Source organism: Mobula birostris, chromosome 14, assembly GCF_030028105.1.
Source record: "Mobula birostris isolate sMobBir1 chromosome 14, sMobBir1.hap1, whole genome shotgun sequence".
Classification (NCBI taxonomy): domain Eukaryota; kingdom Metazoa; phylum Chordata; class Chondrichthyes; order Myliobatiformes; family Myliobatidae; genus Mobula; species Mobula birostris.
In genome coordinates this window covers 54,364,236-54,390,697 of record NC_092383.1, presented here as the reverse complement: position 1 = coordinate 54,390,697, position 26,462 = coordinate 54,364,236, and the positions used below count along the sequence as shown (strand labels likewise).

The following is a 26,462-nucleotide window of genomic DNA, read 5'->3' as shown; positions in this document are numbered from 1 at the left end:
CCCAGACCCAAACCCAGAACCAGACCCAGGCCTAGCCCTAGACCCAGACCCAGATTCTTTCACCTCCTTCTCGAGAGACAAAGGGAAGAATAACTGAAAAAAAAGGCAGCACGCAAGGACTACATTGCTGGCAACATCAGAAGCCCTGTAAAATAATCACTAGCATTCCAGGAAATTACCCTATGATGAGTCTATTTTACACACATTAATTTATAAACAATGGAATTTTAAATCTGATATTTTAAAAGACATTTAAAGAAACAAGACACCAACTAGTAAATTTTGATAGAAAGAAGATTGATTAACAGTTACCTGTAATTATGTTGTCAGAAGTGATCCGTACAATAACTATTAGCCCCTATTATTTATAACTTGTTTATTAAATGTGGCTAGAATACCATCACACAAACACAGTAAAATTCGTCACATTCAATGCTTATCAGTGCAGAAAGCAAGATGTCATTTTCCTAAACATAATGGCAGTGCAGAGTAACTCACACAACATATTTTGAAAAGTTGTCTTTAACCAAATTGCAAAGGCTGACTTGCCTGAGCTTACGTAAATAATGGCAAGTGTCATTAGTCTCACTTTTACTTCCACTGTAACTTTTGACCAGAGGTTGGCTAACTTAAAGAGAAAAATTAGCACTTTAGGTGGAGTCCTTAAGCAAAACTGATCTTTTAGCTCACCACTTAACAGTTGAGACTTACATTTCTGTGGTCCTCATTATCTGCATGGAGACATCAGAGAGTAATAGACAAGATGATGAATAGTAAAGCCATGAGGGAAAAGGGATACTGGAGTTGCCAAGGTTGAAGAGATTTCTTTTAAGCAGAAAAGAAAGAGATAAGAAAAAGGGAGGCTGCTCCAAAATGTGGGGCATTTGATGTCTGAATAAGTACTGCCTTTGACTGCTGGGATCCTGTGGATTCAGTAATAAGACAGCTACTGACACCGAACATAGATAAGAGGCTCAAAAGAGTTTTTACAGGCACAAAGGGTCAAATACTGTAAAATCCTTTAAATCTATGTGGCTGGGAAGACGGCAGAAAAAGAGTGCTTTGAGACCAGGTAGCGGTGTGAGGTTGCGGATGATGATATCGGCACAGAGGTGAGTGAATCTTGACAAGGGTGGAATTATGTGAGAATGAGTACCGGTAACTACAATTCTTACTTCAATTTTCAATAAACACGCAATGAAGTCCTTTACGTATCTGTTTAATTTCATTCTTTCCCCTTAAGAACTTTCACTTTAAAACATGGTTCTTTCACAACTGGGACTTTGGTTGTAAACTGTTGAAAACTTCAGAGTTGAACACATTTAGTCTTACAGTGTAACTGAAATAGCGACTGAAATATGAGTCATTCAATGTGTATATTAGGAGTTATGTTTTAAAATAAACAGACTCAAAATAAGGGTCTTAGGTTACAGTATTTAATAAATTCATACTTAAACATCTGAACTGTGTTAACCTGACAGATGGAAACATCGTGAGATGTCTATGAACAGCTTTTGTTTGCTTTTTCAATCTGCCTTGCTTGTCCCACAGCAACAGCCATCCCGTCCAACCACAAACTCTACTTTAAAGTTAGCGATGCATACTATCGACTAACAGCTTGCAACAGTAAATAACACAAACATAACTCACCTGCAGTGCTAGCCTTGTTAAAATCAGATGCTTGTAGTAAGTCGGATTTCTTTTGGCTCCTCACAATTTGCCTGTATGTTCCACTGTTGCTTGAACTCGTCTGTGCCATAACTAGCTCCAAAAACATCTGGGAAATAAGCAGTGCCATAAAATAGATTTGTTTGGCCTGCTCACTGCTGGGACAGTGGAAAAGACACGTGACACAGGAAATGATTCAGTGCAATTCCAACCTCAAAAAAAATTACTGCAGAATCCAGCTATTTCTTAGCTGTGGTCTTATATCAGACTTACTTTATAAAGATGAATACTGGTCAAAGGATTTGTGGTAAAATTGCTTTATTATTTTTTTCTGTCCTGAAGTCTTTTGAACCATGGTCAAATTATAACCTTGTGCCAACTGGATGGAATAAAAAGTTCTGGAAGAGAAATTCAATTGCATAGTACTTTCTTTTATGTGCTTTGTGACTGATTAGAAGCAGAAAATCTGTCAGAGTGGGCAATGTGAAATTGAACCCTGGACTTCCTGGACATGATGCGCTTCCCTGTGGAAGTTGCTGGGTGCAGACTAATATTGTCTATCATATTGACCCCAGTGCTGATGGATTGGAATGGGTATGTTTTCTGAAGACATGATGGCCTGACTAATCATAAATTAAAGGGACATACATTATCTGAGCTGCGGCTGAGGAGCGTGAATGATGAAACCTGCTACAATGGACTATAAATCTTCCAGAGGAGGCATTCTTTCTCAGGAGTGGCACCACCATTCAGGCTTGGAGCACAGTTGTGTGGAGTGGAGTGGAGTGGATCGCTGATCCACTCCTGGTGATTTGAGCATTCCACTGAAAACCACCTCTGTAAGAACTCTCCCCATGCCAGAAAATGCTACTAATGACTTTGTAAAGTCCATGCCCCCTTACACATCCTGCTCTTGAGAAAATTGCTTCTTTGCAGCACTACAAGGAATGGGTTCCATGCAGATTTAGCACCTATTTCTATTAGGATTAAAACTTCTCAGCCACAAATTCCATATGAATGTAACAAGCTCTTCAGTAGATTCAAGATTGTTTGATTGTGTAACAGTACACAAGTCCTCTACGAGGACCACAACATGTCATGGCTTGGAGGCTTGGGCGACTCAATGACCCGGAGAGCTGGGCTGGCTGGAGTCAAGGCTTAATGCTTTGGCTCCTGGTAGGATCACTCATGCTAAATAGGTCAAAACATACAGGCCAGACTAACAGTGGTCCACTGGCCCTCCAGGTTTGGGGTTCAGCTCAGAGCTAACAACCTTGACTGGTAAAACAAAATTGTTACAGAAACAGCAATGAAGAATCCTTCTACATCTGAGTACAACAGTATTCCCAAGTGTCCACCTGGGACTTGCACGACTGACAGTGGTGAAAACCAAGAAGCTACCGGCATGATGAAGGAAGCCCTGAATACCGCCAGAATTGGAGGATCTTCATTGCCGCCCTAAACGCCAGCGGCGTAACAGGTAGCAAGTACCAGCACACAAGTATGAAGTAATTGTTACTCTGGCTCCAATGCAGCACAAAGGAAACAATATGCGAAAGGATAATAATATAAAATATAAATTTACTGTAAATATGTAAGATAACTTATATACATAGATTGATTGTATGTCCATAAAGTGATGCTAGGTACATAAGGTGCCTGACAGGAAATGTTCAAGCAATGGAGGTTGGGGTTGTGGAGGGTGGGTTAGTGAGTGGAGCTTTTGAGCAGCTTTACTGCTTGGGGAAAGTAACTGTTTTTGAGTCTAGTGATCCTGGCGTGGATGCTACGTAGCCTCCTCCCTTGGTGGGAGTGGGACAAACAGTCCTTGAGCAGGGTGGGTGGGATCCTTCGTGATGTTTCTGGTGCTTTTTCAGCTCCTTTCCGTACATGATGGCAGGTAGGCTGGTGCCAGTGATGTGTTGGGCAGATTTGACTACCCGTCATCCGCTCTGCTGCAGTGCAGTTGCCATACCATGCAGTAATGCAGCTTATTAGGATGCGCTCTACTGTGCATTTGTAGAATGGCGTGAGTGTACTATAGACATGCATAGTCTAGCTCTCTTCAGCCTTCTTAGAAAGTCGAGGCATTGGTGAGCTTTCCTGATTGTGTGGAATGTGTTCTGGGACCATGACAGGTTGTGCAAGATATGCACTCCCAGAAGTTTAAAAGTGCACCCAGCTTCTACTGCTGTGCTATCAATGTAGAGAGGGCTGTGAGTGTTGCAAGTTCTTCTGAATCAATACTCAGCTCCTTTCTCTTGTTGACATTGAGTAATTGGAAAGAGGAAAGACAGTTCTTGAGTGAAGAATTTTTTGCCCCTTTAATCTACTCTAATATTTAGATGGAATATTCTGTAGCATAACACAGCATAACCATTAATACCCTTTATCTGATTATGACTAAAAACTTGAAATAAAAAACAAAAAACGTTGGATACACACAGAAGGTCCGGTTGTGGAAAGAGAAACAAAGTTAATGTTTCAGGCTAAAGATCTTTTGTCAGAACTATTGAGTTTTATGCCTTTTCTGTTTTTATTCCGAAGAATCATTAAGCTACATTTTTAAATTTTCTGTTGACTAATCTCTTGGGAGAAGTTTGCTCATTTTTAGTTTTGTGAAAAAAAATGCCCAGAATCTGAACTCTAGATAAAGTTTTTCACTCAAAAACTCATTTTTGAGAGTTCTGACTGGTTTGTTGCAAATTTCCAACATTTTTTTCTTTCCCTTGCAGATTCCCAGAAGCCAGTTCTTTTTTTATCACAACCTGTCAAATAGCTATAAAGAAGTCCTTGCAAGATGGTTTCTAGATATCCAGGTCCAGAGACACCACAGCACAGAGCATTTATGAATGTAATCAATTCCATACTGGGCAATGCTTCTATCGGTTGGGGCATTGATTCGCAAGGAAATATGGAAGGAAACTGCCTTTTAAACTCACAAGAGTACATAGGCCATCAGCTTTTTGCTGTTGATGTTTCTGTAGCAGGCAATTTCTTTCTTACAAGGTCGAGTTGCTAGCTCAACGCTCAACCCAGCACGGATGGAAAGCGTGCCTGGGGAGCCGGCTGGGTTCGAACTCGGGAGCCTTCGCTCCGAAGTCCGGCGCTGATGCCACTACGCCACCAGCCGGCCAACAAGGAAATATCGCTGCCTCAAAAATCCCCTCCAGGTCATGTACAATTCTGATAAAGACATACATTGCCGCCCCTTTGTTGTCACTGATGCTACTTATTTGAAATTGGGCTGTGAACAATGCTAATAAGTTTTAATTACTATAATAACTGTACAATACCAGGACCAACAGCAAAGCACATGGTTTTAAATATATGTATGATGTAATGGCATCTTTAAAACAAGTGCTTGAGCACTCTCCACATGTGTATATTGTCACTACACATTCAGTCTACTGACTGGCTTCCTCAATAATTTCATGTCTGCAACTCCTGTATATGTTGGTCTCAAACATTGCATTGACTCATTGAACTGGCCTCCATTCTGTGACTTAATGTACGAGTACGATTGCTTGCTGAGTTGGTAGCAAGGTTCTTATCTCTAGCCATCTAATACATTGGGATTGCTACAAACTTGATTTCTGCCAGCTGTGCATATAGGACTTGGAAAGGTGACAACTCATGGTATTCAATGTGAATTATCTCATTCAGATAATCATATCCATTAGCTAAAACTACTGTTGGAATTGCTCACTTGTTCTGAGTTACTTTTTGCAAATTTCATGAACTTTTCCACTCGGTACTTCAAGGAGTGAAAAACAAACCTTGTACAATAAATTGCTTTAGTATGAAACAATCCATTTATGTGCTTTGAGTGCACAGATATTTTTGAAAATGAGATTATATTTGTACAATAGTACGCATTGTCATGATATTTGAATTTATTTTTCTTTTAATTGAGATATAGTATGGAATAGGCCCTTCAGGCCCTTTGAGCCATACTGCCCAACAATCCCCGGATTTAATCTTAGTCAAATCATTTACAATGACCAAATAACCTACCATCCCGTACATCCTTGGACTGTGGGAGGGAACCCACACAGTCACGGGGAGAGCATACACACTCTTACAGGCAGTGGTGGCAATTGAACCCTGTTCATCTGCACTATAAAACATTGTGCTAATGATTACACTACTGAGCCATCCCACGTATATCTGTGTGGACACTGAGACCCAGTTGTGTTTCAACCTTCTGAGCCAATCTTGGCTGAACAGAACAGGGCACCCAGTATACTCAGTAACGTGGCAAAATAACACACTATCATTTTAGCATATCATACTTTGGGTCTGACCCAATATCTTAAAAGCTACTTATGAATAAGGTTTGAGACCGGCCATGCTACTTGCTAAGAGTATGTGACTACATTTCTTTTCATGTACAATGGATTCCATATAATTGGAACATGAGAGAGGAGCTAGTCAAAGATCTTCGAAGGGGACACCAGCAGAGATGACAGGAGAATAGCAGTAGCTGGAGTTTCTGGGGGCCATTTGGAAGTCGTAGGATAGACATTTCCTAGGATGAAGAAGTATTCTAAAGGGAGGATGAGGCAAGCATGGGTGACAAGGGAGGTCAAAGATAGCGTAAAAGCAAAAGTGAGGGCATATGATATAGCAGAAATTAGTGGGAAGTTAGGGTATTGGACAAGTCTCTAAAATCCAATAGAAGGCAACTGAAATGCCCATAAGGAGAGAAAAGATGAAATATGAAGGTAAGCTACATAAAAAAAGAGGATATCAAAAGTTTTTTTTCAGATATATATCAAGAGTAAAAGCGTGCATATTGAACTGCTGGAAAATGATACTGGAGAGGTAGTAATGAGGGGCAAAGGAATGGTGGATGAACTTGATGTAAGTATTTTGCATCAGACTTCACTGTGGAAGATACTAGCAGTGTGCCAGAAATTTGAGAGTCTCAGGGGGCACGAGTAAATGTAGTTGCTATCACTAAGGAAAGCTGAAAGATCTGAAAGTAGATGTCGTCCGGATCAGATGGACTACACCCCAGGGTTCCAAAAGAGGTAGCTGAAGAGACTGTGGAGGTATTAGTAATGATCTTTCAAGAATCGCTGGACTCTGTAATGATTCCGGAGGACTGGAAAATTGCAGATGTCACTCCACTCAATAAGAAGGGATGGAGGCAGAAGAAATGGAAACTACAGGCCAGTTAGCCTGATTTCAGTGTTGGGAAGATGTTGGAATCCATTATTAAGGATGAGGTTTCATGGTACTTGGAGATGCATGATGAAGTAGGCTAAAGACAGATGGTTTTCTTAAGGAGAAATCTTGCCTGACAAATCTGTTGGAATTTCTTGAGGAAATAGCAGGCAGGATAGACAAAGGGGAGTCAGTGGATCACAAATACCAGGAAGTCTGCAGATGCTAGAAATCCAGGGCAACATACACAAAAAGCTGGAGGAACCCAGCAGGTCAGGTAGCATCTGTGGAAAGGAATAAACAGTTGACGCTTTGGGCTGAAACTCTTCATCAGGATGAGAAAAAGATGAGAAGTCAGAGTAAGAAGGTGGGGGGAGGGGAAGGAAAAGTACAAGATGGTAGCTGATAGATGAAACTGTAAAGGGGGGGAGGGAGAAGTAAAGAGCTGGGAAGTTGCTGGAAGAGATGAAGGGCTGGAGGAGGTGTTATCTGATAGGAGAGGGTAGAAAACCATGGAAGGAAAGGAACAGGGAGAAGGACCATTCAGAGGTGATGGGCAGGAAAGGAATAAGGTGAGAGAGATAAGTGGGAATGTGGAATGGGGAAAGGGGGGTAACTATCAGAAGTTTGAGAAATCAATGTTCATGCCATCAGGTTAGAGGCTATCTAAACAGAATATAAGGTGTTGCTTCTAACAACCTGAGTGTGGCCGCATCGCAGCAGTAGAGGAGGCTATCGACTGACATGTCGGAATGGGAATGGGAAGTAGATGAAATGGGAGTCACTGGGAGATCCCACTTTTTCTGGCTCGTTGAAGCAGTCTCCCAATCAACATCGGGTCTCACCAGTATACAGGATGCTACACTGAGAGCACCAGATACAGGAGATGACCCCAACATGGGTGAAATGTCGCCTCACCTGGAAGGACTGTTTGGGGCCCTGAATAGTAGTGAGGGAGGAGGTGTAGGGGCAGGTGTAGCACTTGTTCCACTTGCAGGGATAAGTGCCAGGAGGGAGATCAGTGGGGAGGGATGAATGGACAAGACAGTCATGTAGGGAATGATCCCCGTGGAAAGTAGAAAGTTTGGGGGAGGGGAAGACATACTTGGTGGTGGGATCCCGTTGGAGATGGTGGAAGTCATGGAGAATTATGTGCTGGACGTGAAGGCTAATAGGGTAAATACACCTTTGGTTCAAAGGAAGTTGGAGGAGCTGAAGAAGAAATTATTGAGAGTGAGGACCAGTTCCGGCTGCAGGAGGGGAGTGGTGGTGGAGGGAATCAGTTGGGTCTGTTGTCCAGAAAGAAGCAGAGAGCTGTAAGGTCATCCAGGTAGGGCAGAGAGGTGTATGGGCACTGGCCATCCATAGAGGAAATTAAATGATCAGGGCCAGCGAACTTGAAATCAGTGAAAAATCCAGAGTTTGTGAAGTGTCGCAGGTAGGAAGGGACTGAACCGGGGGTGGGGGGGGGGATTAAACAGAGTTGGGGTATGCAGGTACAAGTTCAGTGGAGCGGTAACAAGCAGAATCAATGGGTCTATCTGGACAGGCAGTTTAGGAGGTAGAAATGGGAGGTGTGGGGTAAGGGAAATATTAAATTGCTGGCAGTGGATGGGAGATCCCCAGAGTTAATAAGGTCAGTGATGGTGCAGGTGACGATGGCCTGGATCCTGCTCGAGGGGCAAGTAAAAGAAGGTGTCTGAGAGTTGTCACCTGGCTGCAGCAAAACAAGGGTCAGTTCACTGGACTGCTATAGCAGACCACTCCCCTCCCCCCCGTCTGCAGGTTTGATGGAGAGGTTACAATTAGTGCGGGGAGAGTGGAGAGCTGTGCGTTCGGAAGGAGTGAGGATTGAATTGGAGAGAGGAGTGGTAAAGTCTAGATGGTTTATGTTTCATCGGCAGTTGGCAAAAAAAAGATCCAGAACAGGCAGAAGACCAGAGTGGGGTGTCCAGGAAGAGGAGGAGGACTGAGAGAAGGAGTCACCGGTGTGGGCTGGAGGGTCCTTGCCCAAGAAGTAGGCACGGATACTGAGGTAGCTGAAGAAGAGCTCAGCAGGCGAGTCAGTGGTTGTTATTTACTTGGATTTTCAGAAGGCGTTTGACAAGGTGCTGCTCATGACACTGCCTAACAAAATAAGAGCCCATGGTTTTACAGGAAATATACTACCATGGATGGAAGATTGGCTGACTGGCAGGAGGCAAAGTCAGAATAAAGGGGGCCTATTCTGGTTGGCTGCCGGTGACAAGTGGTGTTCCTTAGGGTCAGTATTGGGACCGCTTCTTTTCATGTAATGTATCAGTGATTTGGATGACAGAATTGATGGCTCTGTGGCCAAGTTTGCAGATGATACAAAGATAGGTGGAGGGACAGGCAGTGTTGAGGAAGCAGGGAGTCTGCAGAAGGATTTCACCAGATTCGGAGAATGGGCAAAGAAGAGGCAGATAGAATATACGTAGGGAAGTGTATGATCATGTACTTTGGTAGAAGGAATAAAGACGTAGAGTATCTTCTAAATGGGGAGAAAAATTCAAAAATCAGAAGTGTGAAGGAACGGGGGTGTCCTTGTGCAAGATTCCCTAAAGATTAACTTGCAGGTTGAGTCAGTGGTGAGGAAAGCCAATGCAATATTATCATTTTTTTTTTAAAGAGAACTAGAAAATAAGAACAAGGATGTAATGCTAAAGCTTTTAAGGCACTGGTCAGACCAGACATGGAGTGTTGTGAGCAGATTTGGTGCCCTTATCTAAGAAAAGATGTGCTGGCATTGGAGAGAGTCCAGAGGACGTTCATAGGAATGATTCCAGGAATGAGGAGCATTTAATGGCTTTGAGCCTGTAGTCACTGGAGTTTGGAAGAATTTGGAGTCATCTCATTGAAGCATCGAATACTGAAAGGATTAGTCGAGCGGGTGTGGGAAATATGTTTCCTATAGTAGGTGAGTCTAGGAATAGAGGGCACAGCCTCAGAATAGAGGTGCATCCATTTAGGACTGAGATGAGAAGGAAATTCTTTAGCTAGACAGTGTTGAATCTGTGGAATTCATTGCCACAGTTATCTCTGAAGTGTGAGTCATTGTGTATATTTAAAGCAGAGGTTAATAGGTTCTTGGTTCGTCACAGTGTCAAAGGGTGTGGGGAGAGGCAAGAGAATGTGGTTGACAGGGATAATAAATCAGCCATGATGGAATGATGGATCAGACTCAGTGGACCAAGTAACCTAATTCTGTCCCCCGTGTCGTACAGTCTTATGGCCTTATATTGGGTCAAGTACATTTTGGCCCAATTAAGCTGCTGCCCCAATTAGCCGAAGTTTCATGGAAATGGTTAAAAAAGATATAAAAAAGACAAACTATCATTTAATTGAGTCACAACTTATGTTTTTAAATTAAATACACAACAAATTAGAGCACTAAAAATACTTCTACAGTGCTATAAAATTGATGTTCCTAATAGTTATCAACAGAGGAATTCATCCAGTGTACGCTACCGTGTCCTTTTGATAGACTGTAAATAAGTAACATTACACATACCACTGGACCTGGAGTTCCGAGGTTTAGAGAGTGGAACTTCCTCAGTGCAACAGCTTTTTCTGTCTTTGTTGGATACAATAGACAACAAGCAAATTAATAAAATCAGTGCAGACATGTAGTGTAGATAATAAACTGCCTTCACACAATGCTTTCAATAATTGCACCCTCCAAATCTTCACTTCATTGTAACATCCAAGATGATTCACAATACCTTCAAATTCTTTGTAGTTCTTAACTTGTTGAGATATTTAAATTGACCATTTTTAGCATCTCCAAGCCTGAATGCTTGAGATCACAGCGAGCAAAACAGTTCCGAATTGCCTCTCTGTTTATTTCTTGCCTGCTATCTGTTACAAAAATCATTGTTTTCTGAACACAAACACACAGAAATGATGCTATTTTAAAACTGCTCTAAGCACAGTGTAATGTTTAATGGCCACACAAGTGCTCATAAATGATGCTGGTTAGAAACTTTGGGAGCAATCTCCTGTCCCAATTAAGCAGCATACTGTCCCAAATAAACAAAGGTAATTCTGGCTATTTTTTCCATTAGTTTTTGTTCTTTAAGAGTTACCCCAAATAAACAGCTGCCCTGATTAACCGATAGCCCAATCCACTGTATTCCTTTGCCATTATGGAATAATCTATTCATGCATCAATCTGCATTACAACATAGATGCACTATAAATTAAATTTTGAATTATTTGCATGGCTATTTGGTTATGTAAATTGTCTCTTTGTGTCTTTTTATTAGAGAAATTTCTGTTCTAAGCAGTGTCACATTAGAAGTAGCTTTGCTCTCTGCTACACTCACTGGCCATTTTATTAGGGATCTCGGGCACCTAAGACAGTTCCCCCAAGTGTATGTTCATGGTCTTCTGCTGCTGTAGCCCATCCACTTCAAGGTTCGACAAATGCGTTTACAAATGCTCTTCTGATGTTCATTGCTACAACACGTGGTTATTTGAGTTACTGTCACCTTCCTGTCAGCTTGAACTAGTCTGGTCATTCTCCTCTGACCTCTCTCATTAACAAGGTATTTTCATCTACAGAACTGCTGCTTGCTAGATGTTTTTTTTTTCTCGCACCGTTCTCTGTAAATGCTAGAGACTGTTGTGAGTGAAAGTCCCAGGAAATCAGTAGTTTCTGAGATACTCAAACCACCCCGTCTGGCATCAACAATCATTCTAAAGTCAAAATCACTTAGATCACATTTCTTCCCCATTCTGGTGTTTGGTCTGAACAACAACAGAATCTCTTTACCATGTCTGCATGTTTTTATGCATTAAGTTGCTGATTAGATGTGTATAGTGTACCTCATAAAGTGGCCACTCAGTGTATCTTACCTGTTGATTTTCTTTTCCTTTTTAAAGGATCATCCACAGCTTTTTGAAATGAAGTATTTGAAAGACACACAACTCTCTGCAAAAAAAAACAAATTTTCTTCCTCTTCATCCTAAGTGTCTTATTCTCACAGTTTTGGACCTCACTGAGAAGAAACAGCCATCGGTACCTACTCTATTAATCTTAATTCTCCCTGTCTCCTTAATATTGTACAACACGGTTTGTTCTCAAATTCCACTGAGCATAGGCAAAGCTTTTTCATTGAATCTACACAAAGCATTCTCTTCAAAAATAATCTTTTAAACCTACTCTACAGTAACTCCAATGCAAGTATACCCTTTCTCAGACATGCAGATCAAGCTACACACAGAACTCTGAATGTGTCTCTCTGAAATCCTGTAGAAACTAAAGAAGACTTCCTTTCTTTTGTATGCCTAAACCATTTTAATAAAGGTTAACCATAAGATATAGGAGTAGAAATAGGCCAATGGCCCATCAAATCTGCTCTGCCATTTCATCATGACTGAACCATTTTTTTCTCTTAGTCCCAATCTCCTGCCTTCTCCCCATGTCGCTTCATGCCCTGACTATTCAAAAATCTATCACCACCATTCAGGGCCCCAAACAGTCCTTCCGGGTGATGGAACATTACACTGTGAGATTGTTGGGGTCATCTATCTGGTGCTCCCAGAGTGGCCTCCTGTATATTGGTGAGACTCAGTGATGATTGGGAGACTGCTTCACCGAGCACCAAAGCTCCATCCGCCAGAAAAAGCGGGATCTCCCAGTGGCCACCCATTTCAATTCTACTTCCCATTCCCATTCCGACATGTCAGTCCATGGCCTCCTCTACTGCCGCGATGAAGCCACACTCAGGTTGGAGGAGCAGCACCTCATATTCCATCTGAGTAGCCTTCAGCCTGATGGCATCAACGTTTATTTCGTAGAGATGGCAATTGCACTCCCCGCCCTTTATCATTCCCCATTCCCATTTCCCTCTTTCACCATATCTCATTTCCTGTCTATCATCTGCTTTCCTGCCCATCACTTCCGTCTGGTGCTCCTCCCCTTCCCACTTTTCCATGGCTTTCTGTCCTCTCCTATCAGATTCCCCCTTCTCGAGCTCTTCATCTCTCTCACCAATCTATTTCCCTGCTCTTTACTTCACCCCTCTCCCTCTCCTGATTTCATCTGTCACCTACTACCTGCTACTTCTCCCTTCCCTCCCCTCACCTCACCTTCTTACTCTGACTTCTCATTACTGTTTCCAGTCCTGATGAAACGTTTCGGCCTGAAACATTGACTGTTTACTCTTTTCCATAGATGCTGCCTGGCCTGCTGAGTTCCTCCAGCATTTTGTGTGCATACTTTGATTTCCAGCATCTGCAGTTTCTCTATTGTTTGTCTGTAAAACTCTGCCTTAAATATATGTAAAGGCTTGACCTCCACAGCTGCCTGTGGCAACAAATTCCATAAATTCACTACTCTCTGGCTAAAGAAATTCCTCCTTATATCTGTTCTAAAAGAATGCCCCTCTATTCTGAGACTAACTCTCCCACCATAGGAAACATCCTTTCCACATCCACTCTATCTAGGCCCCTCGCCGTTAAATAGATTTCAATAAGTTCACCCCATATTCTTCTAAATTCCGGTGAATACAGGTCCAGAGTCATCAAACGCTGTTCATATGACAAGTCATTCAATCCTGGAATCATTTTTGTGAACCTCCTTTGAACCCTCTCCAGTTTCAGCACATCCTTTCTAAGATAAGGGGCGCAAAACTGCAAATTAACCTTTAGGGAATCCTGCACAAGGACTCTCAAGTCCCTTTGCATATTAGATTTTTGAATTTTTTCTCCATTTAGAGAATAATCTACCCTTTTACTTCTTCTACCAAAGTGCTACCATACAGTTCCCGACACTGTATTCCATCTGCCACTTCTTTGCCCATTCTCCTAATCTGTTGAAGTCCCTTGTGGCCTCTCTACTTTCTAAAGACTACCTGCCCCTCCACCTACCTTCATAGCATCTGCAAACTTTGCAACAAAGCCATCAATTTCATCATCTAAGTTATTGACATACATATAACTTAAAAATAAGCGGTCCCAACACAGACCACTGTAGAGAACCACTAGTCACTGGCAGCCAACCAGAAAAAGCTCCCTTTATTCCCACTCTTTGCTACCTGCCAATCAGCCACTGCAATATCTATCCTGGAATCAATCCTGTAATACCATGGGCTCGTAGCTTGTTAAGCAGCCTCATATATGGTACCTTGTCAAAGGTCTTCTGAAAATCCAAGCACACATCAATCAATTCTCCTTTGTCCGTCCTGCTTGTTATTTCTTCAAGGGATTCCACAGATTTGTCAAGCAAGATATTCCCTGAGAAAACCATGCTGGCTGTGGCCTATTTTATCACATGCATTTAAGTATTCAGAAACCACATGATTAACAATGGAATCCAGCATCTTCCCAACCACTGAGGTCTGACTAACTAGCCTATAGTTTCCTTTCTTCTTCCTCTTTCCCTTCTTAAAGAGTGGAGTGATGTTTGCAATTTTCCAGAATCTAGTAATTTTTGACTGATCATTACTAATGCCTCCACAATCTCTTCAGCCACCTCTTTCAGAACCCTGAGTGTACACCATCTGGTCCAGATTCCCAAGAACTTTCTCCATAGTAATGGCAACTTCACATACATCTGACCATTGACACTCTGGATCTTCCACCATACTGCTAGTGTCTTCCACAATGAAGACTGAAACAAAATACTTATTCACTTTATCCGCCATTTCATTGTCCCCCATTACTACCTCTCCAGCATCATTTTCCAGCCGTCTGATATCTACTCTCCCCTCTCTTTAATACTTAATGTATCTGAAAAAACTTTTGGTATCCTCTTTAATATTACTGGCTAGCTCACTTTTATATTCCTTCTTAATGACATTCTTAGTTGCCTTTTGTTGTTTTCTTTTAAAGCTTCCCAATCCTCTAACTTCCCACTAATTTTTGTTCTGTTATATATGCTCTCTCTTTGGCTTTTATCTTGGCTTTGACTTCTCTTGTTAGCCACAGATGTGTCATCTTGCCTTTAGAATACTTCTTCCATTTTGGCATGTATATATCCTGTGCCTTCCGAATTGCTTCCAAAATTTCCAGCCTTTGCTGCTCAACTGTCATCCCTGCCCATGTTCTTTTCCAATCAATTTTGGCCAACTCCTCTCTCATATCTCTGTAATTCCCTTTACTCCACTGTAATAATGATACATCTGACTTTAGCTTCTCCTTCTCAAATCGTTGGGTGAGTTCGATCATATTATGATCACTTTCCCCAGGGTTCTTTTACCTTAAGATCGCTAATCAATTCTGGTTCATTGCACAACACCCAATCCAGAATACCTGCTACCTTAGTGGGCTCAAACACAAGCTGCTCTAAAGAGCCACCTTTCAGGCATTCTAGAAATTTCCCCTCTTGGGATTCAGCACCAACCTGATTTTCCCAATCTACCTGCATATTGAAATTCCACATGACAATTATAATATTGCCCTTTTGGCATGGATTTTCTACCTCCCATTGTAATTTGTAGACCACATCCTCACTACAGTTTGGGGGTCTGTATATAATACCCATCAGGGTATTTTTCCTTTGCCGTTCCTTATCCCTATCCACAATTCATCGTCTTCCAACCCAATGTCACATCTTGATTTCATTTTTAACCTATAGAGCCACGCCACCCCCTCTGCCTACCTGCCTGTCTTTTTGACACGATCTGTATCCCTGGACGTTTACTGATTCAGTGATGTCTACATCATATATGCCAATCTGTAACTGTACTACAAGTTCATCTACCTTATTCTGTTACTGCACGTATTCAAATATAACACCTTCAGTCCTGTATTCACCTTTTTCAGTTTTGTCCACCTTTTACATTGCAACTCATCCTGTTGGCTGCAATTTTGCCCTGTCATCAGCCTCTGCTTGCTAGGAGGCTCACTACACGTTGCCTTTGTTTGTAAACCACCTACCTCATCCTCAGCACTATCACTCCAGTTCCATCCCCCTGCCAAATTAGTTTAAACTCTCCTGAACAATTCTAGCAAATCTGCCTGCAAGGATGTTGGACACCCTTGGGTTCAGGTATAACCATCCCTTTTGTACAGTTCATACCTTCCCCAGAGGAGATCCCAATGATCCATCAATCTGAACTCCTGCCCCCTGAACCAATTCCTCAGCCACACGTTTACTTGCCAAATCATTCTACTCTTACCCTCACTGGCACATGGCACAGGCAGCAATCCAGAGATTACTATCCTGGATGTCCTGTTTTACAGCTTTCTACCTGACTCCCTAAAATCTCTCTTCAGGACCTTCTCACCTTTCCTACCCATGTCACTGGTGCCAATGTTCACCCTTGCCATAGAGAATGCCATTGACCTGATCTGAGATGTCCCTGACCCTGGAACCAGGAAGGCAACATGCCATCCGGGTGTCTCTATCACACCAACAGAATCTCATCTCTGTTCCTCTGACTGTGGAATCTCCTATCAATGCCGCAGTTCTCTTCACCTCTCTGCTCTTCTGAGCTACGGTACCAGATTCAGTGCCAGAGACCTAGTCGCTATGTCTCCCCCCAGTAGGTCTACCCCTCAATAGTTACTAAAATTGTATACGTATTACTGAGGGGATTGGCCACAGATGTACTCTGCACTAGCTGTGCATTCCCCTTCCTTCTCCTGACAGTCACCCAGTTACTTTGTCTCCTGCACCTAGGGGTAACTATCTCCCTGCAGTTCCCATCTAGCTCTTCCTCATTCTCCCATGAGTCAAAGGTCATCGAGCTGCAGCTCCCATTCCTTAGTATCTTCTCTCAGGAGCTGCAGCTCAGTGCACCTGATGTAGATGTGTTTATCCAGAACAATGGAGGTCTCCCAGAATTCCCACATCTCACACACAGTACGGAACACTGTCCATGGAGCCATTCTCGCTGCACTACTCTGGCTGCCCTCACAAACAAGGAATGAAGAAATAAGAACAAAAAGTGAAATTTACCAGATTCTTTACCTCACCCGAGCCTAACCTCACCTAAGCCAAATGAGCCAAAGCCACTCTAATGACTAGCACACTCAAAGAGTGGCCGCTCTGCTTGCACTTGTGTTGTTTTTACTTATCCTTTCTAAAGAATTCCTCTTTGTTGATTGGTCGCTGCAAATATCAGAGGAACAGCTGCGAAGCTCTGCCATTTCAAACTTGATCGCAGAGATATCTGAAAAGGTAGCTCTTTTTACACACTCTCTCCTTGTTGATTGGTCCAAGCCAGTATTTTTTTTGTAATTACTGGTTATATGTACCTAAATGTTTAACTTTTGCTTTTCCTAAAACATTTCACAATTTTAGATCTCCACGTCCAAACCAACACACAGTTTAGATCTTTGGCATGATAAAAACGTTCTCGATTAACACCAATCAGTATCCTTCGTTTACTTCTGCTCTCCAGCCTGCCATGGATTTCCTTCGTTTGCCCCACTCCTCCCCCGCCCCTGCAATTTAATACATATCTGTTTATGAAATGTTCCCAGTGCAGGTGACAGGTCATTAAACTGACATATAAAGTTTATTTCTCTCTTGAAAGATGCTACCTAACCTGCTGTGTATTTCCAATATTCTCTGTTTATATTTCAACAGAGGTTTCCATTATGCACAAATATTTATCAGCATCTCATTATTTAACAAATAATCTACTGTAATGTTCCCCCTCACCAAAGTGCACAATGTTGAATTTTCTCGCATTGTAGGCTATCTGCCAATATGTTTCCCATTCCTCTAGATTGTCTACGTCCCTTGCAGCTTCATTGTATCGTCACCAGCATTTTTATCTTTGGATCGGCACGAAGTTAGGAGCCATTGCATTGAACAGAAAATGTTGGAAGGATTCAGCAGGTTCAACAGTATCTCCAGAGAACAAAACAGAATTAACATGCCGGATCAGTGAACATTCACTGGAACTCGAGACACATTGCTTGTTGCTTTTTCACCTCGGTCATTGATGTAAATTATGGAGGACCGGAGAGCCCAGTCTCAGACACTTTGGCATCCCAAAGAAAACTGTCAACCTGAAGACACATTCATCTTTACTCAGAAAAGGTTGGGAATTAGTTAGTGAGCTGCATCACAATGGCAGCTAACCAGTCATTTCAGTGCAGTACTCACGAATCAGCACATTACCCAGGTGTGAGGTTGGATCGCTCCAAGTGCCAAGCCGGTTTGATCAAGTACGGCTTCAGGCCCTGTGGCCCAGGTCCCAGAGCGAGGCCCCACCCGCTGCTTGGACAAGTTAAACGTCGGCCCGGGTCCCAGAGCGAGGCTCTACCTGGTGCTTGGACAAGTTAAACGTCGGCCCGGGTCCCAGAGCGAGGTTCTACCTGGTGCTTGGACAAGTTAAACATCAGCCTGGGTCCCAGAGCGAGGTTCTACCTGGGGTTTGGACAAGTTAAACGTCGGCCCGGGTCCCAGAGCGAGGCTCTACCTGGTGCTTGGACAAGTTAAACATCGGTCTGGGCCCTAGAGCGAGGTTCTACCTGGTGCTTGGACAAGTTAAACATCAGCCTGGGTCCCAGAGCAAGGCTCTACCTGGTGCTTGGACAAGTTAAACATCGGCCCGGGTCCCAGAGCAAGGCCCCACCCAGTGCTTGGACAAGTTAAACATCGGCCCGGGTCCCAGAGCGAGGCCCCACCCAGTGCTTGGACAAGTTAAACATTGGCCCGGGTCCCAGAGCGAGATCCCACCCGCTGCTTGGACAAGTTAAACATCGGCCCGGGTCCCAGAGCAAGGCCCCACCCAGTGCTTGGACAAGTTAAACATCGGCCCGGGTCCCAGAGCGAGGCCCCACCCAGTGCTTGGACAAGTTAAACATCGGCCCGGGTCCCAGAGCGAGATCCCACCCGCTGCTTGGACAAGTTAAACATCGGCCCGGGTCCCAGAGCAAGGCCCCACCCAGTGCTTGGACAAGTTAAGCATCGGCCCGGGTCCCAGAGCGAGGCCCCACCTGGTGCTTGGACAAGTTAAACATCGGCCCGGGTCCCAGAGCGAGGCCCCACCCAGTGCTTGGACAAGTTAAACATCGGCCCGGGTCCCAGAGCGAGGCCCCACCCAGTGCTTGGACAAGTTAAACATCGGCCCGGGTCCCAGAGCGAGACCCCACCCGCTGCTTGGACAAGTTAAACATCGGCCTGGGTCCTAGTGCGAGGCTCCACCCGGTGCTTAGACAGGTTAAATGTCGGCCCAGGTCCCAGAGCGAGGCCCCACCCAGTGCTTGGACAAGTTAAACATCGGCCCGGGTCCCAGAGTGAGGCTCCACCCGGTGCTTAGACAGGTTAAATGTCGGCCCAGGTCCTAGAGCGAGGCCCCACCCAGTGCTTGGACAAGTTAAACATCGGCCCAGGTCCCAGAGCGAGGCCCCACCCGGTGCTTGGACAAGTTAAACGCCGGCCAGGTAGACTGGATAGCCCAGGCGTCGGGATTGGAGGTGAGGGTCAGGCTGATTTTACTCGCTCTCCCGTATTGTTCATTCCTCTCTCTGGCAGCTGTCATCTCTGTGAGTTTGCCAGCATTTTCAACCCAATAATATGATGAACTGAGATTGAGGCTTGGGCCTGTTCCTCTAGCTGCTCTGGGGAGTGGATCCCAAGGGCTTCGTCTGGTTCAGAATGCTGTCACACAAAGAGAAAATCTGCAGATGCTGGAAATCCAAGGCAACACTCGCAAAATGTAGGAAGAACTCAGCCGGCCTGGCAGCAGCTATGGAAAAGAGTAAACAGTTGACGTTTCCAGCTGAGGCCCTTCAGCAGGACAGGAAAAAAAACGATGAGAAATTATAGCAAGAAGAAGGGAGGAAGGTGGTAGGTGATAGGTGAGGCCGAGTGAGGGAACAGAGTTGAAGTAAAAAGCTGGGAAGCTGATAGGTGAAAGGGATAAGGGGTTGTAAAAGACCATGGAAGAAAGGGAAGGGGGAGGAGCAAAAGAGAGAGGTGATGGGCAGGTGAGGAGATAAGGTGAGAGAGGGAAACAGGTTGGGAATGGTGAAGGGGTAGAGGCAATTACTAGAAGTTTGAGAAATCGATGTTCATGCCATCAGGTTGGAGACTACCCAGTCGGAGTATAAGGTGTTGCTCCTCCAACCTGAGTGTGGCCTCATCACAGCAGTAGAGGAGGCCGTGGACTGACGTGTTGGAATGGGAATGGGAAGCAGAATTGAAGTGGGACAACAGCCGGAGTTTCCATTTTTTCTAGCGGATGGAACGTAGGTGCTCGGCGAAGCAGTCTCCCAATCTACACTGGGGCTCACCTATACACAGGAGGCCACACCGGGAACATCAGGTAACACCAACAAACTCACAGGTGAAGTGTTGTCTCACCTGGAAGGACTGTTTGGGGCCCTGAATGGTAGTGGGGGAGGAGGTGTCGGATTTTTACTCCTCATGAATATCAAGGATGTAAGTAATAAAGTCGATTCAATTCAATTCAAGGGCAGGTACCAGGAGGGAGATCAGTGAGGAAGGATAAATGGACACAGGAGTCACCTACGGAGTGATCCCTGTGGGAAATGGAAAGTGGGGGTAGGGGGAAAGATGTACTTGGAATCCTGTTGGAGATGACAGAAGTTACAGAGAATTATGTGCTGGTGGAGTGATAGGTGAGGACAAGGGGAACCCTATCCCTGGTGGGGTGGTGGGAGGATGGGGTGATGGCAGATAGGTGCGAAATGGAAGAGATGAGGGCGAGGGCAGCATTGCTGATGGAGGAAAGAAAACCCCTTTCTTTGAAGAAGGAGAATATCTCATTAATTCTGGAATGAAAAGACTCATCCTGAGAGTAGATACAGCAAAGACGGAGGAACTGAGAGAAGGGGATGGCAATTTTACAAGTGACAGGGTGGGATGAGGTATATCAGTGAGAAACGATGTAGATTGGGAGACTGCTTTGCCGAGTGAGAAAAAGTGGAATCTCCAAGTATCCATCACCCATTTCAATTCTATTTCCCATTCCCATTCCAACATGTCAGGCATGGCCTCCTTACCTACCCATCACCTCCCTCTGGTGCTCCTCCCTCTTCCCTTTCTTCCATGGTCTTCAGCCCTCTCTTATCAGATTCCTCCTTCTCCATCCCTTTATCTGTTTCACTTATCAATTTCCCATCTCTTTATTTCAACCCTCCCCTTCTCCCAGTCTGTCAGTACCTCCAGTTGAATTCTGTCTTTGTGTGTTTCCCCCTAGCTGTCAATCTGTGGTTTTGTGTTGCCATGTCCTCCTGTCTCCGCTCCTGCTCTAGTCCGGCCCCGTATTACTGAATACTCTGTCTCTCATCTTCTTCTTCTTCTTCTTTTTGTTTTATGGCAGTTGGCAACGAGTTTTCAGTGCATTACCACCACCTGCTAGACTTGTGGTGTTCCAACCAAAAACATCCTGGAGTTCTCCACTTTAGACAATCTAGTTCAGCCTGCAGTTCTCTATTAGCATCACTCTGTAGTTTCAATTCCTCATGAATGGTTAATGAGCTCATTAGATAATGCCGCAAACTGCTATTCTTCCCTAATTATGTCACATGTTTTTGCGTAGTTGCATTACCTCAATTACATTGATTTCATCTACATCACTTGCAAGACTAAAATCATCTTGTTAAAGAATAGTAATTATCGCACGTTATACTTTTTAAATTGCTGTTTTTCCAAGTCTATCTGCTTTTTCAAGTTTTCCTTTTCTTGGATCGTAGCCTGCAGTTGTTTACTGAGAACTCGAGTTCTTCTTCATTTGCTTCCATGTTTTCATTTTATAATCTGAATGTAGATAATTCACTTTGCAACGAATTCCTTTTCCTTTTGTATCCTTGTAATAATTTCCTCCATTTTCCAACCTCTTTCCAACTCACCGTTGTTCTTGTCAGGTACTTCTATTTGTTGTTTCATTTCTGCAAATTTTCCTAACTAACCTCCCATGCGGGACCTTGTCAAAGGCCTTACTGAAATCCATGTAGACAATATCCACTGCCTTCCCTTCATCCATTTTCCTGGTAACCTCCTCGAAAAACTCCAACAGATTGGTCAGACATGACCTATCACGCACAAAGCCATGTTGACTCTCCCTAATAAGCCCCAGTCTATCCAAATGCTTGTAGATTCTGTCTCTTAGTACTCCCTCCAATAACTTACCTACTACCGACGTTAAACTTACTGGCCTATAATTTCCCGGATTACTTTTCGATCCTTTTTTAAACAACGCAACAACATGAGCCACTCTCCAATCCTCTGGCACCTCACCTGTAGACAGCAACATTTTAAATAATTCCATAGACTTCATGCCAGTTTCCTTAGTAAACACAGACGCAAAAAACCTATTTAAGATCTCCCCCATTTCCTTTGGTTCCGCACATAGCCGACCACTCTGATCTTCAAGAGGACTAATTTTATCCCTTACAATCCTTTTGCTCTTAATATACCTGTAAAAGCTCTTTGGATTATCCTTCACTTTGACTGCCAAGACAACCTCATGTCTTCTTTTAGCCCTCCTGATTTCTTTCTTAAGTGTTTTCTTGCACTTCTTGTACTCCTCAAGCACCTTATTTACTCCCTCTTCTTCTTTATCAGAGTTGCAATATCCCTTGAGAACCAAGGTTCCTTATTCCTATTCACTTTGCCTTTAATCCTGACAGGAACATACAAATTCTGCACACTCAAAATTTCTGCTTTCCCACCTACCGATCACATCCATGCCAGAGAACAACCTGTCCCAATCCACGCTTTTTAGATAGAAACATAGAAACATAGAAAATAGGTGCAGGAGTAGGCCATTCGGCCCTTCGAGCCTGCACCGCCATTTATTATGATCATGGCTGATCATCCAACTCAGAACCCTGCTCCAGCCTTCCCTCCATACCCCCTGACCCCCGTAGCCACAAGGGCCATATCTAACTCCCTCTTAAATATAGCCAATGAACTGGCCTCAACTGTTTCCTGTGGCAGAGAATTCCACAGATTCACCACTCTCTGTGTGAAGAAGTTTTTCCTAATCTCGGTCCTAAAAGGCTTCCCCTCTATCCTCAAACTGTGGCCCCTCGTTCTGGACTTCCCCAACATCCGGAACAATCTTCCTGCATCTAGCTTGTCCAATCCCTTTAGGATCTTATACGTTTCAATCAGATCCCCCCTCAATCTTCTAAATTCCAATGAGTACAAGCCCAGTTCATCCAGTCTTTCTTCATATGAAAGTCCTGCCATCCCAGGAATCAATCTGGTGAACCTTCTTTGTACTCCCTCTATGGCAAGGATGTCTTTCCTCAGATTAGGGGACCAAAACTGCACACAATACTCCAGGTGTGGTCTCACCAAGGCCTTGTACAACTGCAGTAGTACCTCCCTGCTCCTGTACTCGAATCCTCTCGCTATAAATGCCAGCATACCATTCGCCTTTTTCACCGCCTGCTGTACCTGCATGCCCACTTTCAATGACTGGTGTATAATGACACCCAGGTCTCATTGCACCTCCCCTTTTCCTAATCGGCCACCATTCAGATAATAATCTGTTTTCCTATTTTTGCCACCAAAGTGGATAACTTCACATTTATCCACATTAAATTGCATCTGCCATGAATTTGCCCACCCACCCAACCTATCCAAGTCACCCTGCATCCTCTTAACATCCTCCTCACAGCTAACACTGCCACCCAGCTTCGTGTCATCCGCAAACTTGGAGATGCTGCATTTAATTCCCTCATCCAAGTCATTAATATATATTGTAAACAACTGGGGTCCCAGCACCGAGCCTTGCGGTACCCCACTAGTCACCGCCTGCCATTCTGAAAAGGTCCCGTTTATTCCCACTCTTTGCTTCCTGTCTGCTAACCAACTCTCCACCCACACCAATACCGTGTGCTTTAAGTTTGCACACTAATGTCCTGTGTGGGACCTTGTCAAAAGCCTTCTGAAAATCCAAATATACCACACCCAGTCCTCAGGTGAGCCTTTCTCATTTCTTCAAATTTGGTCTTCTTCCAGTTAAGAACCTCAACCCTAGGACCAGATCTATCCTTGTCCATGATCAAGTTGAAACTAATGGTGTTATGATCACTGGAACCAAAGTGCTCCCCTACACAGACTTCTGTCACTTGTCCTAACTCGTTTCCTAACAGGAGATCCAATATTGCATCCCCTCTAGTTGGTCCCTCTATATGTTGATTTAGAAAACTTTCCTGAACACATTTTACAAACTCTAAACCATCTAGATCCCTAACAGTATGGGAGACCCAATCAATGTATGGAAAATTAAAATCCCCTACTACTACAACTTTATGTTTCCTGCAGTTGTCTGCTATCTCTCTGCAGATTTGCACTTCCAATTCTCTTTGACTATTGGGTGGTCTGTAATACAATCCCACTAATGTGGCCATACCTTTCCTGTTTCTCAGCTCCACCCACAAGGACTCAGTAGACAAGCCCTCTAATCTGTCCTGCCTGAGCACTGCTGTAATATTTTCCCTAACAAGCAATGCCACTCCCCCACCTTTCATTCCTCTGCCTCGATCACATCTGAAACATCAGAACCCTGGAATATTAAGCTGCCAGTCCTGCCCCTCCTGTAGCCAAGTTTCACTAATTGCTACAACGTCATAATTCCACGTGTCAATCTATGCCCTCAACTCATCTGCCTACCCCGCAATACTCCTAGCATTGAAATATATACACCTCAGAAGATTTTTACCACCACTCACAACCTTTCTATTAGTGGATTTGCTTGAACTTTTAACATCATTTATTTTCACCCCAGCCACACTGTCAGCTCTGGCACTCTGGTTCCCATCCCCCTGCAAATCTAGTTTAAAGCCCCCCCAATAGCATTAACAAACCTCCCTGAAAGGATATTGGTCCCCCTGTAGTTCAAGTGTAACCCGTCTCTCTTGTACAGGTCCCACCTGCCCCAGAAGAGGTCCCAATTATCCTGAAATCTGAAACCCTGCTCCCTACACCAGTTCCTCAGCCACTTGTTCATCCTCCAGAGCATCCTATTCCTTCCCTCACTGGCACGTAGCACAGGTAGCAATCCTGAGATTACCACCCTCGAGGTCCTGCTTTTCAACTTTCTACCAAGCTCTCTATACTCACTCTCCAGGACCTCCTCACTCTTCCTTGCTACGTCATTGGTACCGATGTGCACCACGACATCTGGCTAGTCACCTTCCCACTTCAGAATGTCATGCAATCGATCAGAGACATCCTTGACCCTGGCACCTGGGAGGCAACAAACCATCCTGGATTCTCTGTCATGATCACAGAACCTCCTATCTGCACCTCTAACTATTGAGTCCCCTATCACTACCGCTCTCCTCTTTTTCCATCCTCCCTTCTGCACTGCAGAGCCAGTGAAGTCACTGTTAAGAACCGTTACCCTCTTCTGCTCATGACCTTGGCATTTGAACTACTACAAGGAGCCTCAGTTTTCACCAAGCTTGCTCTCTGTAACGCCTACCATCTTGTCTGCATCCGCAAAGGGGACGAGTGGAATACAGCATTCAACACCACCTCAGGCCATTACGAGTATCTGGTCATGCCATTCGGTCTCACCAATGCCCCTGCTGTCTTCCAAGCCCTGGTAAATAACGTTCTCAGGGACATGCTGAACCATTTTGTTTTTTTGTATCTCGATGACATTTTGATTTTTTTTCTCTAAGTCCCTTGCTGAATGCACAGGTCATGTCTGCAGAGTTCTCCAGTGCTTTCTGGAGAACCAGCTCTTTGTGAAGGCTGAGAAATGTGAGTTTCATCACAATACAGTCTCCTTCCTGGAGTATGTAATTTTGGGCTGTTCCATTCAGATGGATCAACAGAAGGTCAAGGCGGTAGTCAATTGGCCCCAACCCTCAACTCATCTGGAGTTGCAACACTTCTTGGGCTTCGCTAACTTCTATCACTGCTTCATCAGAAATTGCAGTACACTGGCTGTACCACTCACCACTCTTACCTCATCTGCTGTCAGATTCTCCTGGTCCCCTGCTGCTGAAAAAGCATTCTCTGACCTGAAGGAACATTTCACCTCTGCCCCATCCTGATACAACCCGACACCGACCAGCAGTTCATTGTGGAGGTGGATGCGTCTGACATTGGTGTAGGAGCTGTTCTCTCTCAGCGCTCAGCCAAGGATGAGAAGGTACACCCCTGAGCCGTCTTCTCTCACTGCCTCACTTCCATGGAGTGGAATTACAATGTCGGAAACTGGGAGCTGCTGGCTATGAAGCTAGCTCTGGAGGAGTGGAGGCAGTGGCTGGAGGGAGCCAAGGTGCCAATCTTAGTCTGGACTGATCACAAGAACCTGGGATATATCCATACTGCCAAGCATCTCAACCCCCGACAAGCTTGTTGGTCCTGATGTCATCATCACTGCTCACTGCCTTGTGGGTGCAACACAATGGGACATTGAAGCCATGGTGCAAGCTGCTCAACAGAGCGAGGCAGCCCCTAGTCAATGCCTCACTAAGTGTGTTTATATTCCCAGCTCTGTCCGCTCACAGGTATTGCAGTGGAATCATTCTTCCTGGTTCTCCTGTCACCCTGGAACCAAGCATACTCAGGCCTTCATCAGTCAGCGGTTCTGGTGGCCCTCCATGGGAGATGACATCCACAACTTTGTCTCAGCCTGCTCGGTCTGTGCTCAAGGCAAGAACTCTAACCAGTCACCCGCTGGTCTGTTACAACTAGGGTT

General features: G+C 44.2%; 1 protein-coding gene across 2 annotated transcripts in view; it reads right to left on the bottom strand.

The window, feature by feature from the left end:
- LOC140209914 (tetraspanin-18-like) overlaps positions 1–1,816 on the bottom strand; it is a 159,688-nt gene extending 157,872 nt beyond the window's left edge. For both annotated transcript variants that reach the window (XM_072278576.1, XM_072278577.1), the window contains exon 1: positions 1,651–1,816. In XM_072278576.1, coding sequence (XP_072134677.1) covers positions 1,651–1,798 — 148 coding nt within the window. In that variant the 5' untranslated portion in view covers positions 1,799–1,816. The remainder of the gene's footprint in view (positions 1–1,650) is intronic.
- Positions 1,817–26,462: the final 24,646 nt, after the last annotated feature.